The sequence below is a fragment of the Anguilla anguilla genome, chromosome 3 (assembly GCF_013347855.1).
Source record: "Anguilla anguilla isolate fAngAng1 chromosome 3, fAngAng1.pri, whole genome shotgun sequence".
NCBI classification, from domain to species: Eukaryota; Metazoa; Chordata; class Actinopteri; order Anguilliformes; family Anguillidae; genus Anguilla; species Anguilla anguilla.
Genome location: NC_049203.1, coordinates 54,639,908 through 54,654,429, shown reverse-complemented (window position 1 = coordinate 54,654,429; position 14,522 = coordinate 54,639,908). Strand labels below are relative to the sequence as shown.

The 14,522-nt window shown below is 40.3% G+C and overlaps 2 protein-coding genes across 4 annotated transcripts; one reads left to right on the top strand and one right to left on the bottom strand.

The window, feature by feature from the left end:
* Positions 1-979: 979 nt before the first annotated feature.
* polr1d (RNA polymerase I and III subunit D) lies at positions 980-7,461 on the bottom strand. The gene is made up of 5 exons (XM_035408070.1): positions 7,331-7,461; positions 6,324-6,421; positions 5,345-5,421; positions 2,646-2,728; positions 980-1,598 (listed from the first exon to the last, which is right to left on the bottom strand). Exons 1-5 carry the CDS (start codon positions 7,367-7,369, stop codon positions 1,551-1,553), a joined length of 345 nt encoding a protein of 114 aa, XP_035263961.1. The 5' UTR covers positions 7,370-7,461; the 3' UTR covers positions 980-1,550.
* A 925-nt stretch (positions 7,462-8,386) lies between these two features.
* Positions 8,387-14,433, top strand: LOC118223882 (vesicle-associated membrane protein 7-like). Of its 3 annotated transcripts, XR_004764516.1 has the most exons (9): positions 8,387-8,538; positions 9,412-9,659; positions 10,236-10,293; positions 10,719-10,856; positions 11,746-11,836; positions 12,009-12,076; positions 12,184-12,276; positions 12,369-12,559; positions 13,568-14,433. XR_004764516.1 is itself a non-coding variant. In XM_035410904.1 (8 exons), exons 2-8 carry the CDS (start codon positions 9,514-9,516, stop codon positions 12,435-12,437), a joined length of 663 nt encoding a protein of 220 aa, XP_035266795.1. In that variant the 5' UTR covers positions 8,387-8,538; positions 9,412-9,513; the 3' UTR covers positions 12,438-14,433. The 3 variants fall into 3 exon arrangements, 2 of the variants coding, with proteins under 2 accessions (XP_035266795.1, XP_035266796.1); XM_035410904.1 differs by having other exon boundaries at positions 12,369-14,433; XM_035410905.1 differs by lacking the exon at positions 8,387-8,538 and adding an exon at positions 8,764-8,875 and having other exon boundaries at positions 12,369-14,433.
* The last annotated feature ends 89 nt before the right edge of the window (positions 14,434-14,522 follow it).

Below are 14,522 nucleotides of genomic sequence, written 5' to 3'. Positions count from 1 at the left end.
ATTCTTTCCTCACTATGTCACAAGAGCTCAGTTCAAGCCAAACATACATATCACAGGCATGTTTCATCCTAAGTGCTGATGGGAATCAATGTGCAGAGTGAGTTTAAAAGCCTTCCACAACTCGGCCTTTCGAATCCATCAGCACCACTGCAATCACCGCTCAGACCTGACGAGTTGGATCCCTGCCGTGAGGACAGATGAGAGCCCAGGGGATACCGGTCTGAGTCTGTGATGTGTGTGGTGATGAAATTCACTTCCTGCAGTCACAACATTCATTTTTAATTTCAATGTGTAACATTAAAGACTTCCAAGAACTTTTTTATGAAATGGTTAACAGTATACAGTAAACAACTCAATCAAATGCAAGTGTAATGCAGTTAAAATTACAAAAGTAACTGTACAGTTGAACTATTAACTAGGATTATTAGGTTTCTTCCTGTACAGCTTTTTGGAGATACTACTAACTCGACCCTTACTGGGAGCATGCAGGAGACACACTGCTTATTGAGTGCACACTGGTGCTGGTCACTTTACATTAAATCCATTCATTTACACAAGTTATGGTCACACTTTTGTGGACAAATACAACTCCTGGCAGTTTTGTAAAGCAGATCCATACTAGAAGGTACAATTCCTTAAAATTAATAAAACCATTCTAATCCCGAGTCAAGATATGGATGATGACTGCAATATATATCCCCTTTTAAAGCTTATTTTATAAATATATAACCGGTAAAATATTTTCACGGAAAGCAATGGTCTCTGTTTATGCAAAATTTATCAAATCCAAAATTGGGGAAAACTTTGTGATTCTCAAAATCCAGATTGATAAAGGACGTTTTTCCATTTGTGAAGCACAACAGGAAACGCATTAGATTCAGATGTTTACACCTATATTTCTCGCTCATGGTGCAGTTCAGTTCTTTGGAATCAATATCTGCTCATAACATGAAAAATACAGTTGACTTGGAGATTTACACAAGATTTTACATGATGTTGTTTTATTGTTAAGCATTCCTTCAAGGACCAATACAATACCACATAAGGTAACATTCTTTACGAAAAATGAAAGCATAAGGTTTCATATAAAATATATATATATATATATATAATACTAATGCAGCATATTCTAGAAACAGAATATGAAAAAAAACTGCTAAAAGGTCTTCCACTGACCGATAGAGGACTAAGAGATCCGGGAAAAAGACTGTGGTGCAAGCCAAAACAGGAAATCCCCAAAGACAGCTTGAGGTTTCTGCTTGAGGGTAAAATAAAAATAACGGAGGTCTTTTTCAGCAAAATATTAACATTTTACTTAAATCTGTCACTGAAAAGTTAGGACAAACATTTCCATTCATTGATTCATCCCCTTTAATTTGCTATTCATGACCAACATCAAAATTAATTTTGCAACAAATCTGCAGACTGTTGTGCAAATTAGTACGTTGTAAAGTCCATGCCAGTCTTGTGTTGGCTTGAAAGCTCAGATACTCATTCCAGAACTGCTCTTCCAGGTACCCTGAGTAATTTTGTTCCCAGAATCCATGGCTTCAGTCCATGACCTCTTCCTGTGTCTCCCTGAACTCCTTTACTCGAGTCTATGGTGAATAAGTTAAATGAGTGATCAAAAAAATATATTTTCAAAGAGACAGGATAATTCTTCATCTACATGCACAGCTAAGAAGACCTCAATCATGAGACCAAAGTGGTTTGATCTGTAATTGAATTAAATTTACGAGAAAAATGCCAGTGAAAAATACATACAGTTGTGATGTTTCTGGAAGAAAAAAAAGATGAGTATGCTTGTGGAACAAAGTATCCTTTGTTCGGGCAAAAGAAATGCACCTTTGTATGGGCGAGCGATCATACAAAATTGAGACTGACACACGTTTCATAACAGTGGGTTCCCTGACACTTTCTGTAAACCCCACCCCCACACACAGACATGTACATACACATGTATGCACACAAAAACACCCCCCCCTCCCAATTAGATCAGTTCCACTGAAATAGCACTCAATCTGAAGGACACCACTTACCACCCACAGCATAAAAAGAAAATATTCTGAGAAGCAGGTACACTGTAGCAACCCATTACCATTACCTTAGGTCTGTACAATGTTGGCCCTAATACACCTGTGAATCCACACAACTGTGGGGTTGAATTAACTGTAAACAATCAATAACATTTAATACAATGATTTCCTTTTAGTTAATCTGTACTCATAGATACAGTTTATTGACAAAGCTCTCTGCTCTGATGGTGACGATCACATTGTTCTAGTTTTGAACAATGACAGACAGGCAGGTAGGTGAGTGAAGAAGGAAAAACAGAATTCAAAAACAGATGAATCATCAGCAGTTGCATTTAAAGTGGTGCCAGAGATGGAACTTGGCAGCTAGCTTATCTTTTCAGTTTAGGGAGGAGGGGGGGAGATTGCACTGATGCCCCTCTCCAGGGGCAATAGGGCTTTTAGTAGCTCCAGTCCAATCTGGCAGCATTCACTAGAACATACATGCAAGCTACAGAGATGGACGGGTGAGGCAGATACTATATGAACTTCTGGCAAAGCTCTGCTGTTGCTGTCCAAAACAAACAGGAAATAAACAAGAATGGGGTCCTAAAGTACAGGGGGTAAGCTCACCTCAAATATGTTGAGGACATACTGACACACCTCGGTCAGGTCGTTCAAACCCTTCCTAAGAGGCTCCACTGCAGGCAACCCACCTGGAGACGGACAGAGGGAAAAACGAGTCACTCTCTGCACACAGAAACTCACACAGCCGTGAACATAATAAAATGCTTCAGTCTTGTTTTTCATACAGGGAAACAAAACAACAAATCACTCATGTAATAATTAATAATTCACTCAATTAATAATTAAGCTAATAATTAACCTACATTACATTGGTATAGTTGTAATAGCTTGGTAATAAAAACAGAATAACATACCCATCAATAAAAATGCCTGAGCTGCAACACATAGAATCTTCTTAATACTAATGGGATACAGGGCCCATATTTGCATCACTTTTTGACACTATACTTTTTTTAATTTTGAAATGTACTGGCCCACTCACAGAGAAAAGCAGAAATCGCACAGATGTTTCCCAGGAATAGGACACAACACCAACACTGCACTACACTACACGGCACTGGCATGAGTTAAGCCAAGGACAACTCTTTCAATTTGTGTGGATGGTAGATACTGTTCAGGACTGAATTGCTCTTCGGTTCAATACACCATGAGGTGCTCATCAAGGGAAAGGGCCACGGGGCTCCAGGGAGCTTCACTTAAACACAAACACGAGTTGTTTTGAAATCATTTTCATTCTATTTTTGGCCTCACTTGGAATCTCACCACTTCTTTAGTTGTGAACATGAGAAATTTCTCATATTAAGCAATAACAGGCTGCTGAAAGTGAGATGATGAACCACTTCCGCATCAAAAGTTCAGCAATACGTCAGTTATCTGGAAAAGAAATGTCTATGGAATACACGTACTTCTGACGTGGTTGTACAATAAACGTCAGAAAGAACCATCAACTTCCTGTCTAAATTTATTCCTGTCTAAATAACCTTTCCAAATACACTGATTACATTCTTTAAGGGCATTCCACAGTAAAATCATGACTACCATGTTTCCCCTAATCTTAGAGTCAGTAAAACTACATTGTGGCTTGCATATTCAACCAAACACATAAAAATGTAAGATTAATGACAAGGAACAGCTGATTTTTATGTGGGCCTTTGGTGTAAAACTGTATGACGGACAATGTTCCTTGAATTTAGGAAAACCACTCCATAAACTTCAAACCGATGACTGTTCTAAGTGGATGGTTTTTTTAAATCTTTTATCATTGAACAAGGCCCTTAACCTAAATTGTTAAGTGGTATAAATGGAAAAACTAATTCAATTTAAGTAATGAAAGTATACAATCACGGTCATTGTGTACAACACACTTTTCAACTTCCTGTTACCCTCCAGAGGACTGACCTTTTGACAAACATATTTGGCGGTTGGCTTTCAGCCTAATGGGACACAACAGCATGCATTTGAGAAACCCCTCCTTAGCCAGTCTTTAGGCAGTCTTAAGTCCAAGTCCAAGGGTTCCACATTGAATGGGGAAAGAAATAGGCTACTTTCCTCCAAGAACATTTCCCCCTCCACATTTTCATATTTAATGAATGACATACAGGGCTGTCACATACATGTATAAATCTCATCTGGCTTACACATCCTTATTAATACTGTGATCACTGTAATTTGCCTAATGAAATTACAATGATCAAACATTGTGTGTTTTATTAATGGGTCCTCAGCCACGAGAGAAGGTATTGAGGTTATAAGAATTTGGAACACAGATGCTCAAGAGACACAAACTGACTGTGGTGCTGCTGCATCAGCTGCTTAAGAGCCAGCCTGTTTTCAGAGTCGATGGTGAGGGAACGGCCATGGTCTTCACCCAGACACTGTTACATTCACATCTGCGCCAATTACCCTCCTCTGCTAATTACATTCAGTCCACAGACAGTGCTGGCGGGGCCTCTAATTACAGTGGAGACTGGCCATGAATAATCTTTTTTTCCCCTTCCAAGCTTAACCCATTTGTGCATTAAGGTTTAATGCCCGTCTCAAAATCTCCATTTCATGTCTTTCAAAGATTGGGTTAAATGCATAGATGTCTGTCTGGAACAGAGGGAGATAAAACGAGGGGGGGGACTGGTGATGTCAACAAATGTCTATTATACCTCCCCCCCCAATCTTCACCCCCAACCAATTCAATTAGGGGCCAGAGGGTTGGGCACCCTGCCCTACATTTTGACACACTGCAACAGTGGTTCATCCAATATTCTCATTTAAGAAAATTGATTCCTTTCTTTGCAAGAATGCTGCACAGGAAAGAAGAGAGAAGAAAAAAAAACATTCTTTACCCCTAAAGGGCACATGGGACCAAAGAGACAGCAGAGCTTTTCTTTCAGCGGGGAAAGCAAATGTTTTCAACTGGACAGATTCTCTCTGGCAGCAGCCCCTGGTCATGTGAACAGCAGCACTGGGTTTGAGTGTGCTCTGAAACTAAATTAACTGATCTGGGTACGCCTGAAAAAAAAAACACACAAAAAAGCACAGATGGCAAGCAAAAATCTGCCAAACCCTCAGCGGAATTTGTGAGGGGTGTGTGTGTGTTCGCATGTGCAGAGGAGAAGCCCTTAGACGCACTGCCCACTTTTCTTCCCAGTAGAAATCCATTTGCTCTAAGGCCTACCGTCGCACACGCACATGTGCACATGCACATGCACACGCAGCGGGATGAGGTGTGGCGCAAGCAAAGTAAGCGTCACCTCGAGTCTGTATGCGGAAGTTGATCTTGCTCTCCGAGGGGTGAGTGATACTGTAGCCACAGAATTCCACATTTGGGCTGAGGACACAGGAAAAGAGCACCGTTGTCATTCACACACTCTTCAGAGTCAAAACAAAAATTAAATAAAAAAAACTGTACAAACTGCATTACAGAGACTGTAGTCTGAGGTTTGTCCTCTCTTTTTCTCTAATTCTAAGTGGCCCTTGCAAGGTTATTTTTGTTAGAAGCCTACAACATTTACAAAATTGTATCATATACTGTATCAGATTGAATCTATCCATATCAAATAAACCAAAACATCAAATTGTTCTTTCCTCTTCTAAAGATCCTTCCACTAGTCAATTTCCTGTTTCACCACTTACTAACATTACCACAGGCAAATGCTAATGAAGAATTACCCCAAAGGCTTACAAATCACCCAACTAATGAGACTTACGCTTGCACAGACATTATCTAGTGAGAACACTGTAGTACATTGGCTACATGATACCACATGTTGATACTACATATCAGATCAAATCAAACCTTGTGCATCATGAACATTTAATTTCTTAAAACCACACAAGAGTGGGGGACAGCAAAATAGGCATACAACAAACACAGATCTCAGGAGTGGTGGTGGAAAGTCATTTAAAAATATGATTGCAGCTTATTAGCATCATCTGTTGTGATCATAAGAAAACAAGGCTGCTGCATTCATTAGAGGTAATCTCTAATTAGCAGAGAATTTGTATGGTTGTCATTAGTCACTGTGGTCATGAGGTTAGTAGTATTTACCTTTTTTAAATGCTGTTCATCAGTTTATTGTGGTCATTATCATTTGGATATGTTGTTATGATGGTAATTGGAAACCGCTTTCACAGTTATAAGATGACATATCAGTCAAAGACAAAGACAAAGACTGTTGATGGTGTAGACATTGGAATGGCAGTCACTCAAGGCAGTTCACATGGTCTTACTTCTTCATAACTACATATCTCAGCGCATTCCCCAGGGTGTGGTCTTCCTCATGCAGCACAAAGGTCACACAACCTTCATCTGCACCATCCGCCTGCACCTGGAACACAGAGAAAATGTATTACTGTTATAATAGTTATGTCACTGCACGGTAAACTTTATGCCCTGGCACAAAAGTGTAATTATGGAGAAACCCCCCTGGGTTTGTAAATATACAGAAACAGGATAAGACTAGGAACCAGGCTAGTCCTGTCAGTCCGAAACAGTTTCTTTTTTAACACGACGGCCAAAATACCTCTGTGCGCAATGTAATATCCGCCATAATATAAGGAAAAACTTTTTTTAATAGCACTAATCAGCAGAACTGAGAGACTGTTTGGTGCAATACGTACTCTATGAGGGAGCTAAATAAGTTCACGCGCTTACAAAAAATTCTACCGTTTTAAAATGTGAGTAAACATACGTAGTGCAGCATGACACTTCTGCGACAATTTGGAAATTATTCTCTTTTTGCAAGCATTCTTCGAAAGGAATCATTTCGGCATCTGTAGCTATATCAATGAGCTATGATTATTCGAGATGACAGGACATTCTTCCAGAGCTAGCTAGCTACCAACATAATCGGTACTTCACTACCCTCAAGCGGCAAGAAGTTCGGTTCATGGAGTCAACTGAATTGACTTTACGAAGAGAGGCTGAGCCACTAAGTTAGCTTGCGTAGGTAATTGCAATTGCTGAAAGCGTACAAGTCCGGCGCGCGACACAACCAGAAAGAATCGTTAAACACGTGTTATCCAGCTAGCTAGATCGTTAATTACTCGCAAAACGCTATCAATGCAAAGTGACACACGTTAGACCTTCCCAGCTCAGTAACATGAAATAAGCTCTAGGCACACCACGCTTGGTGTTTATGGGATATAACCAACGTGAGTACGCAAAGCTAGTTATATTTCTTAAATCAACATCCCATTCGGGTTTAATTTGGTTAACAGTTTTACTCCACTCTTACCATTTCCAACACTGCTTTCTTATCTTCTACCCCTGCCATGCTTCCAACAGCAGACGAATAATGACGTCACATAGCGCATGCTCGCTTTAACGTTAATTTGAACGGAACGATGAGCAGCCGATGTGAGCTGCCCTTCTATTTGGACATTTTAGGCTATTATTATTTTGTAAAGACGTATTACAATCCACCACTTTATTCTTTTTGAACACAAAAGATCAATTGAGATGTGCTTAGCTGGAGGTTTGAAACCAGGTTTAGACCAGTCTAGACCACAGAACTGCAAAACAACTGGAACAGCGTGTTCCTCTTCCACTGTTGTGAACGTTTGCTCCAGTTTTATCAATTTCTGTAGTTTTAGAGGTTTAAACTTAGCTACGTTTTTTTTTTGTTCTCAAAACTATTGGATAGTTTAACATTTTTTCACCTATCTGGGTTTTGGACTTTCAGGTTGTATTTTGTAAAATTAAGTGTTTTTTTTTTTTTTTTGGGGGGGGGGGGTCATAGGTTCGATTCCTGGGTAGCACACTGCCGTTGTACCCTTGGGCAAGGCACTTAACCGGAATTGCTTCATATATCCAGCTGTATAAATGGATACAATGTAAAATACTATGTAAAAGTTGTGTAAGTCGCTCTGGATAAGAGCGTCTGCTAAATGCCTGTAAAGTAATGTGTATCTGTATTCATAGGACTCTGAAATAGGTTTCTGTCTCTCATTGAATTTAAACGAGCAGAAAGCAAACATTATGTAACATTGAATGGACTATATTGTTATACTTTATTGTTATTTCAAATGGAGAAAACACGAGCCAAAATGGCACAATACCGTTAGGGAAATCATGCATAATCTCATACAATTATCTCTCTCTCTCTCCCTTTCCCTCTCTCTGAAACTGGTACCGGATTTCAAAATGGCTATGTTTTATTTACATTATAATTTACATAAACATGCTATTTTCTGCCTTAAAACATTAACAGTAGGAATACAGAGGTTAAAACCATGGTCAAAACTTTGAGGAGAAAGCATCAATAACCTATTGTAGTCTCCACAGTTCTGAACTACATATCCCACACTCGTAGCGAGTGAAAGTACTCACGCAGTGTAGATGCGGCTGCCAGAGACTGGTGGTAAACACTAACAGAAGGTGCCTGGGCAGCAAACATTTGAGGTTGCCACACGCTAAAACTGGCGATTTGGATTTAAACCGAAGGTAGGCAGATCTTTACAGAATATTTCAAAGTTTATTGTCAGTATCTGATGTGTGGTGGTTGACGTCAACGCGTCAACTCTGGTTTCTGTTAAGTGCTGTTCGATAGTGTAGCTAGTCTAACTAGTCTAATAATTTTTAGCTATACTAGTCCAGTAGTACTTGTGATACCTGGCTTGTTGACACGTAGCTGTGATTCCGAAAGCAGATAGCGTTATGACAGCGAACATGTGACATTCCAGAAGGCTAATAGCTAGCTACCACATAGCTAAACGTTGGGTTACAAACCGTGTGGCCCCAACAACAACAGAGCAACATGGCTTAGTCCATGTGCACCGTGGTAAATTGTTTCCTAGATTGTCTATCGATACATTCGTGTGTGATTAACGTGAACTTTCAGTAAATCACCTCACATGACACAAGGAAGGGCCGGCTTGCTATCTAGCATTTCATTAGCTTGGCAAGGATATCTAGAGCTTAGTTAGCTCTTTGTCGTTATAACTTTAACGTTATCCTACGTCGACGTATGGCAAATTGAGTTATATACATAATTTGTTCTTGCCTTGATCGAGACACTTGCTAACTAGCAATCTAATACCATACGCAACTATTAACTAATGTTATTTATTTGACTACACATTGGCTGTTCCATAATGGATGTTCAGTTTCACAGTAGCTAGCAGCAGTTTGTCTGTCTAACGATAGAGCTAGCTAAATATATTTTTTGTGTAACGAGTTTTTATTTTAACGCTAACCTCTTAGTAATCTTAGTCTATTGCGATAAAATATGTGAAGGTAACTACCAACTAACTAGTTATACTCATGCCTGTCAGTTTTTAACAATTTTAAGAATATCTTCTCTTTTTTATGTTCTAGCAATTTAAAAACCAATTTCAGCCTCTGAGTTATGCTCTGACCAACCCCTTCACGCCATTGCCCACATTCCTTCGATGACCAGTGCTGGAATTACCTGTTGCCATGGCAATCCTATTTGCGGTGGTGTCCCGAGGTACCACCGTCCTGGCCAAACATGCATGGTGTGGTGGTAACTTCCTGGAGGTCACGGAGCAAATCTTGGCTAAAATACCATCAGAGAACAACAAATTGACCTACTCCCATGGCAAGTGAGTGTCTTTTCTGCTGGGCCAGAAGTTACTTTTTCCTACATGCAGGACTGGCTGCTAAATTTAGAATTTGCAACCCTCACACCTTCATTGTGATGTATGATTTGGTCCCAGTTCAAACCTGTATATACAGCAGTATTTTCATTCTCAGTTGTATAGCTTGACTTTAAAAATGTAGTTCTAGCAGAACAGAAATCCATTTTCGTTGATTCACAAAAAAATGTATGTGATTTCTACCAGTCATTTTGTTCTGCTGTGTGAAAGCAAGGTGTTTTGATTGGCTCAAACTAGGCAATGATTGACAGCATGTTCTAGCTTCACCTGTTGTCAGGTTCTTGAAACTTCACTCTCACTACATTAATAAAATGGTTTTAGGTAAGTAAATCCTCCAGATTGACATACAAGAGCAGTAGGCTTCATCCATTGCTCTCTCTTTTTTGTCCAGTGGGTGATCATAAGCTTGAAGCGAACCTGGCTTTTGTGTTTGTTTTATATTTTTATATACGATTGCGATATGTTGTGTGTAGTGTTTTGACTGGCACTAATGCATAGCTTTACTCTCCTCCCTATCTGTAGCTATCTGTTCCACTACATCTGTCATGACAGAATTATCTACTTGTGTATCACAGACGATGTGAGTATCAGCCAGGCTTCGTGGTCACTTTCAGTCTTCCCCTTGCAGTTCCAGTTTTTCATGCAGGGCTGTGCTTTGCGAGGAATGTTTATTGACCTTTTATAAATAGCAAGTTGAAATGACTGCAAGTACTAGATATGACACCCAGTTCTCCATTGGAAATACGGAGTTGTGCCTTTTCATGGCAGAATTGCACATGAATACCAATGAGCTTGTGCATATTTCCCTTTAGCACTGAGACCGATCTAAGGACTATTAATGCTATCAGTCATGAATAGGGAACACCGAATGAAAGGCTTTGGCTAGCCAGGTTATTTGCCTGGACTGACTATCTTTCATGTTTGGTTGTCTTAATGAATATGGAGAATGCATGTAAATGAGGCCAGCTGGCACAGCTCCTGCGCTAAGCCTGCTTTCCACTGCAGGACTTTGAGAGGTCACGGGCATTCAACTTCCTGAGCGAGGTGAAGAAGCGTTTTCAGACGACCTATGGCTCTCGGGCCCAGACGGCCCTACCCTATGCCATGAACAGCGAATTCTCCAGTGCACTGGCTGCACAGATGGTGAGTGGCTCAGAAACATGCACACCCACCCACTGGTCATCATGGGCCCACCTGACCATACCTGAAATTCCCTGTGATCAATATTAATAAGGCTTGCATTTGACAATTTGCTAGGAGAAATAAATGTCCATAGAAGTTGAAAATTTACTACAATAAATTTATCATAGCGCTATGATTCGTTATAGTCATTCGTACTTAATATTCTTGTACGTAATTGTTTCAGAGCTGATTTATACAAATGTTAAAGCTCACCTGTAGTTGCCACAGATTGTGTACCTGTTTGTCACTACAAGAAGTTATTAATGCAAGCCAAAATTTTCTGTAGTAAGGCAGTGCAAGGGACTAGAACTGGTTAAGCTCTACAGAGGGCCTGTGAGTGTGTGTTTTTTTCACTGCCTTGAGATGTCAAGCCTGAACACAGCTTTAAATGAGGGAATGGTTCAATCTGGGGTGGGGGGATTAGCTTGGTGTATTATTCCCCAAACTAAAAGGAGGCCAAGGTCTTTGGTTTCATGATGGAGTATTTTATAACACTGTCCCGTGATTCAAGCATGACACCAGTCATTGCCTCGGGGGGAAATGCACTCTGGGAAATATCTAACTCACAGCAGATCTCTGTACGTGGTGTCAACCCAAAAAGCTGCCACTGGGCCAGATTTTCTGTGTGTTTTTTCCCCTTCAAGTTAATACTGAGGTAAAATAATTACTTATTTTTACTTCTGAGAAATTTTTTGAGAGTTTTCTGTGGCAGGTTGGGTCATTTGCACTGGGGTTAGTGAATGCAGTTGTGGTTTGTATTGTGAGCCAGACCCGGTGATTTAAAGTAAAGGTTGTCTCAGGGTCTCAAATGATGTGAAATCTACTCTCTCTAACCCCCTACCCTCAACAGAAGCACCACTCGGATCCACAGGCTGCAGATCGCGCGACAGACACGCAGGCACAGGTGGATGACTTAAAGGGAATCATGGTCCGCAATATCGGTAAGCAGAAGTGAATGAATAGAACTATTACAATAACATAACAATAACAATAACATTGTTATTTCAGATTTTTTTCACATGGCTGAGGAAATGTAGTGTTTATACTCCTATAGGTGAAGATTATCATGTTTTGCTTTCTGAATTGATCTCCCTTACTACTGTCTCCACATAGACCTGGTGGCTCAGAGAGGAGAGAAGATTGAGCTGCTGATTGACAAGACCGAGAACCTTGTGGACTCTGTGGGTAGTATTCACGTTCTCCAGATTTTTTGTGGTTTCTGTTCAGGCCATTAACTTGTAGCACTGATGCTGTCTCTTGTTCTCTTTGTGTCATTTTCTGGTGCCAGTCTGTCACCTTTAAAACCAGCAGCCGTAACCTGGCACGTGCCATGTGCATGAAGAACCTGAAGCTGACCATCATCCTCGTCAGTGTATCCATTGTGAGTGCTGGCCTTGTCTTTTCGGACACAGCTGGAGTTCTTTTTTGGAGTAGGTGCTGTGTCACTTAACAGGTGTATGTGGGTCTCCCCAGGTGGTGCTCTACATCGTCACTTCAGCTGCCTGTGGAGGACTCAGCTGGCCCAACTGTGTGAAGAAGTAGGGAGGCTGGGAGGGGGGGTGCCATGGAGGGACACTTCCATACCTGCTTCAGCCAGGGGAACCAACCACTGTCAAGACCAGATACTTGAACTGAAGCTGATCTTCCTGTCCTCACCACACAAGGTCCAAGATCACACCTGCCTTAGGCACGGACTAGAAGCAGCATGGAAGTCATTCGGTCAATAATGCTAACCAATGCTAACGCGATCATCACTACATTCTAAAATGTTACACACACGTATGGTGTAAGAACAGGCTTACTCACTCAGCCTCACTTTGGCCATTTTTGGCTCATTTAGGTAAGATGGGAGCTATTCTGGAGTCTAGGCTTTAATCTTAATCTGAGAATCCAGTCTTGTGGTAGACAAAATAATTTGTTGAGTGGTGGTGAAATCATCTGAAATGATCCTCACTCATTCCCGGAGGGCTCTCACCTTTGTGTTGCTAAAGATAGTGTGCATTCTACTGATATTTCAACAGTCTGCCATCAGCACGGTCACTACAGTATTGCTGTCATCATCATGAATATACAGTCCACTTTGCAAAATAGTAGTGATTTGAGGTTTCTCCTCTACAAAGTTTGTAAGGTCAGTAGCCTGCACCAGTCTAATTCTGAACCTATACATGGTGTCAGTTCCTGGGTCAGGTTTACCTCAAACAGCATGAATTCATCACCCGTAACCCTGACTGTCTATATGTGGGCAAACTTACATTTACATCTCAAGGCATACTGAGGAAAATAGAAAAATCTTTGATGCAGCCTGTTCTGTTCTTGGGCTTTTTGTCCTTCAGAAGAGCAAGGCTCATTTAGGCTCATTTATTTATTTCATACATCACATTTGTCAAATTGCCATTGGCAAATCGGTATGTTTTCTGTTTAATGTTAGTTCCCCACAATTATTTTTACTTAGCAGTTTATGAAATATATGATGTGACGTTACACTTATGTCACATTGTATTAAACTGTTATATATGCAACTTTTTTATGTGTGCTGTTTATCCAGAGCATATAAATATCTTCCATTTTATGCTTCTGAATGTATACTGTATGTACACATGTATAATGCACTGATTTCAAAAGCAGAATGCTGTGATATCTCATTTGTTTTCTCATTTTCCTCTTACATGCAGGTACAGAGCTTTGCGGTATGTTGATATTCAACATGAAATAGCACTTTTCACTGCGTTTCATTCCTGCTGCTTCATTTTCTTAAGGAGTTGACCTTCAGACGAGTAAAGTCATGAGTCCAAATGGAGCCACAGTTCCCATTATTTTGGCCCAACGCCCTTTCTCATGATCCCATGCAGATCATGTGAACCGAGCTGCTGGGCATAAGATGTGCGGTTTTTAGCCGACTTACCAGTATATTATATGGCAGTAAAAGGGAGGGAGATTGATGTGTTGTGAAATGACTGAGGTTATGAGCTGGTGACCAAGGAGGAGCCTCACACTGGTGCACATATGGTCATATTGACTTCCGCTTGAGTGATTGCCCTGCTCATAAAGTTTCATACTGGGGGGCTTTCAATTTCTGTTTTTGTTGCTGTTATTTTCTTAATTAAGGCCAGAATTGTAAAATTGGTTCCATCCTATGAAGTCTCAGCTGTTGGACCACGCCTGCCTCGGTCCTGGATTCACAAAGGTGAAACACGGTGAACTTTAACATGAAGTTATGCAAATGAGGTCAAGTTGCCATTTTATTTTTTTTATTTTTTTTGTTTTTTCATGAAGTTGTATTAACTTCAACAAGCTGTATTTTGAATTAAACTGACATGCTGGACTGAGGTAATATATATGTTTTTCTTCATGAATAGAGACTTGTTCTAAAAACAGCATTATGCTCATTTTCATTTTGGGATTTTTATTGGTCATTCAACTGTCATGGTTCTGCTCAATCAGCTAACAGATGATATTGCTGGTGGGATTTTGGACATCTTGCAAGCCTGTTGAAAATATTCTTCATAAATAAATAAAATAAACACCACTACTGTAGAAATGGCTTGTTTTATTTGGTGCTGAAAGCTTTGGGACATGAGGGCTTATTTGGGTGCCATGTATTTCTGTTCCCTCCCAAAAGTTCCAATG

Coding starts and splice junctions, on each gene's coding strand:
- polr1d (XM_035408070.1), bottom strand. CDS start 7,369: ATGGCAGGGGTAGAAGATAAGAAAGCAGTGTTGGAAATG. Junction 6,422..7,330: donor AGAAAGCAGTGTTGGAAATG/GTAAGAGTGGAG, acceptor TCTGTGTTCCAG/GTGCAGGCGGATGGTGCAGA. Junction 5,422..6,323: donor AGATATGTAGTTATGAAGAA/GTAAGACCATGT, acceptor CTGTGTCCTCAG/CCCAAATGTGGAATTCTGTG.
- LOC118223882 (XM_035410904.1), top strand. CDS start 9,514: ATGGCAATCCTATTTGCGGTGGTGTCCCGAGGTACCACCGTCCTGGCC. Junction 10,857..11,745: donor GTGCACTGGCTGCACAGATG/GTGAGTGGCTCA, acceptor TACCCTCAACAG/AAGCACCACTCGGATCCACA. Junction 11,837..12,008: donor AATCATGGTCCGCAATATCG/GTAAGCAGAAGT, acceptor GTCTCCACATAG/ACCTGGTGGCTCAGAGAGGA.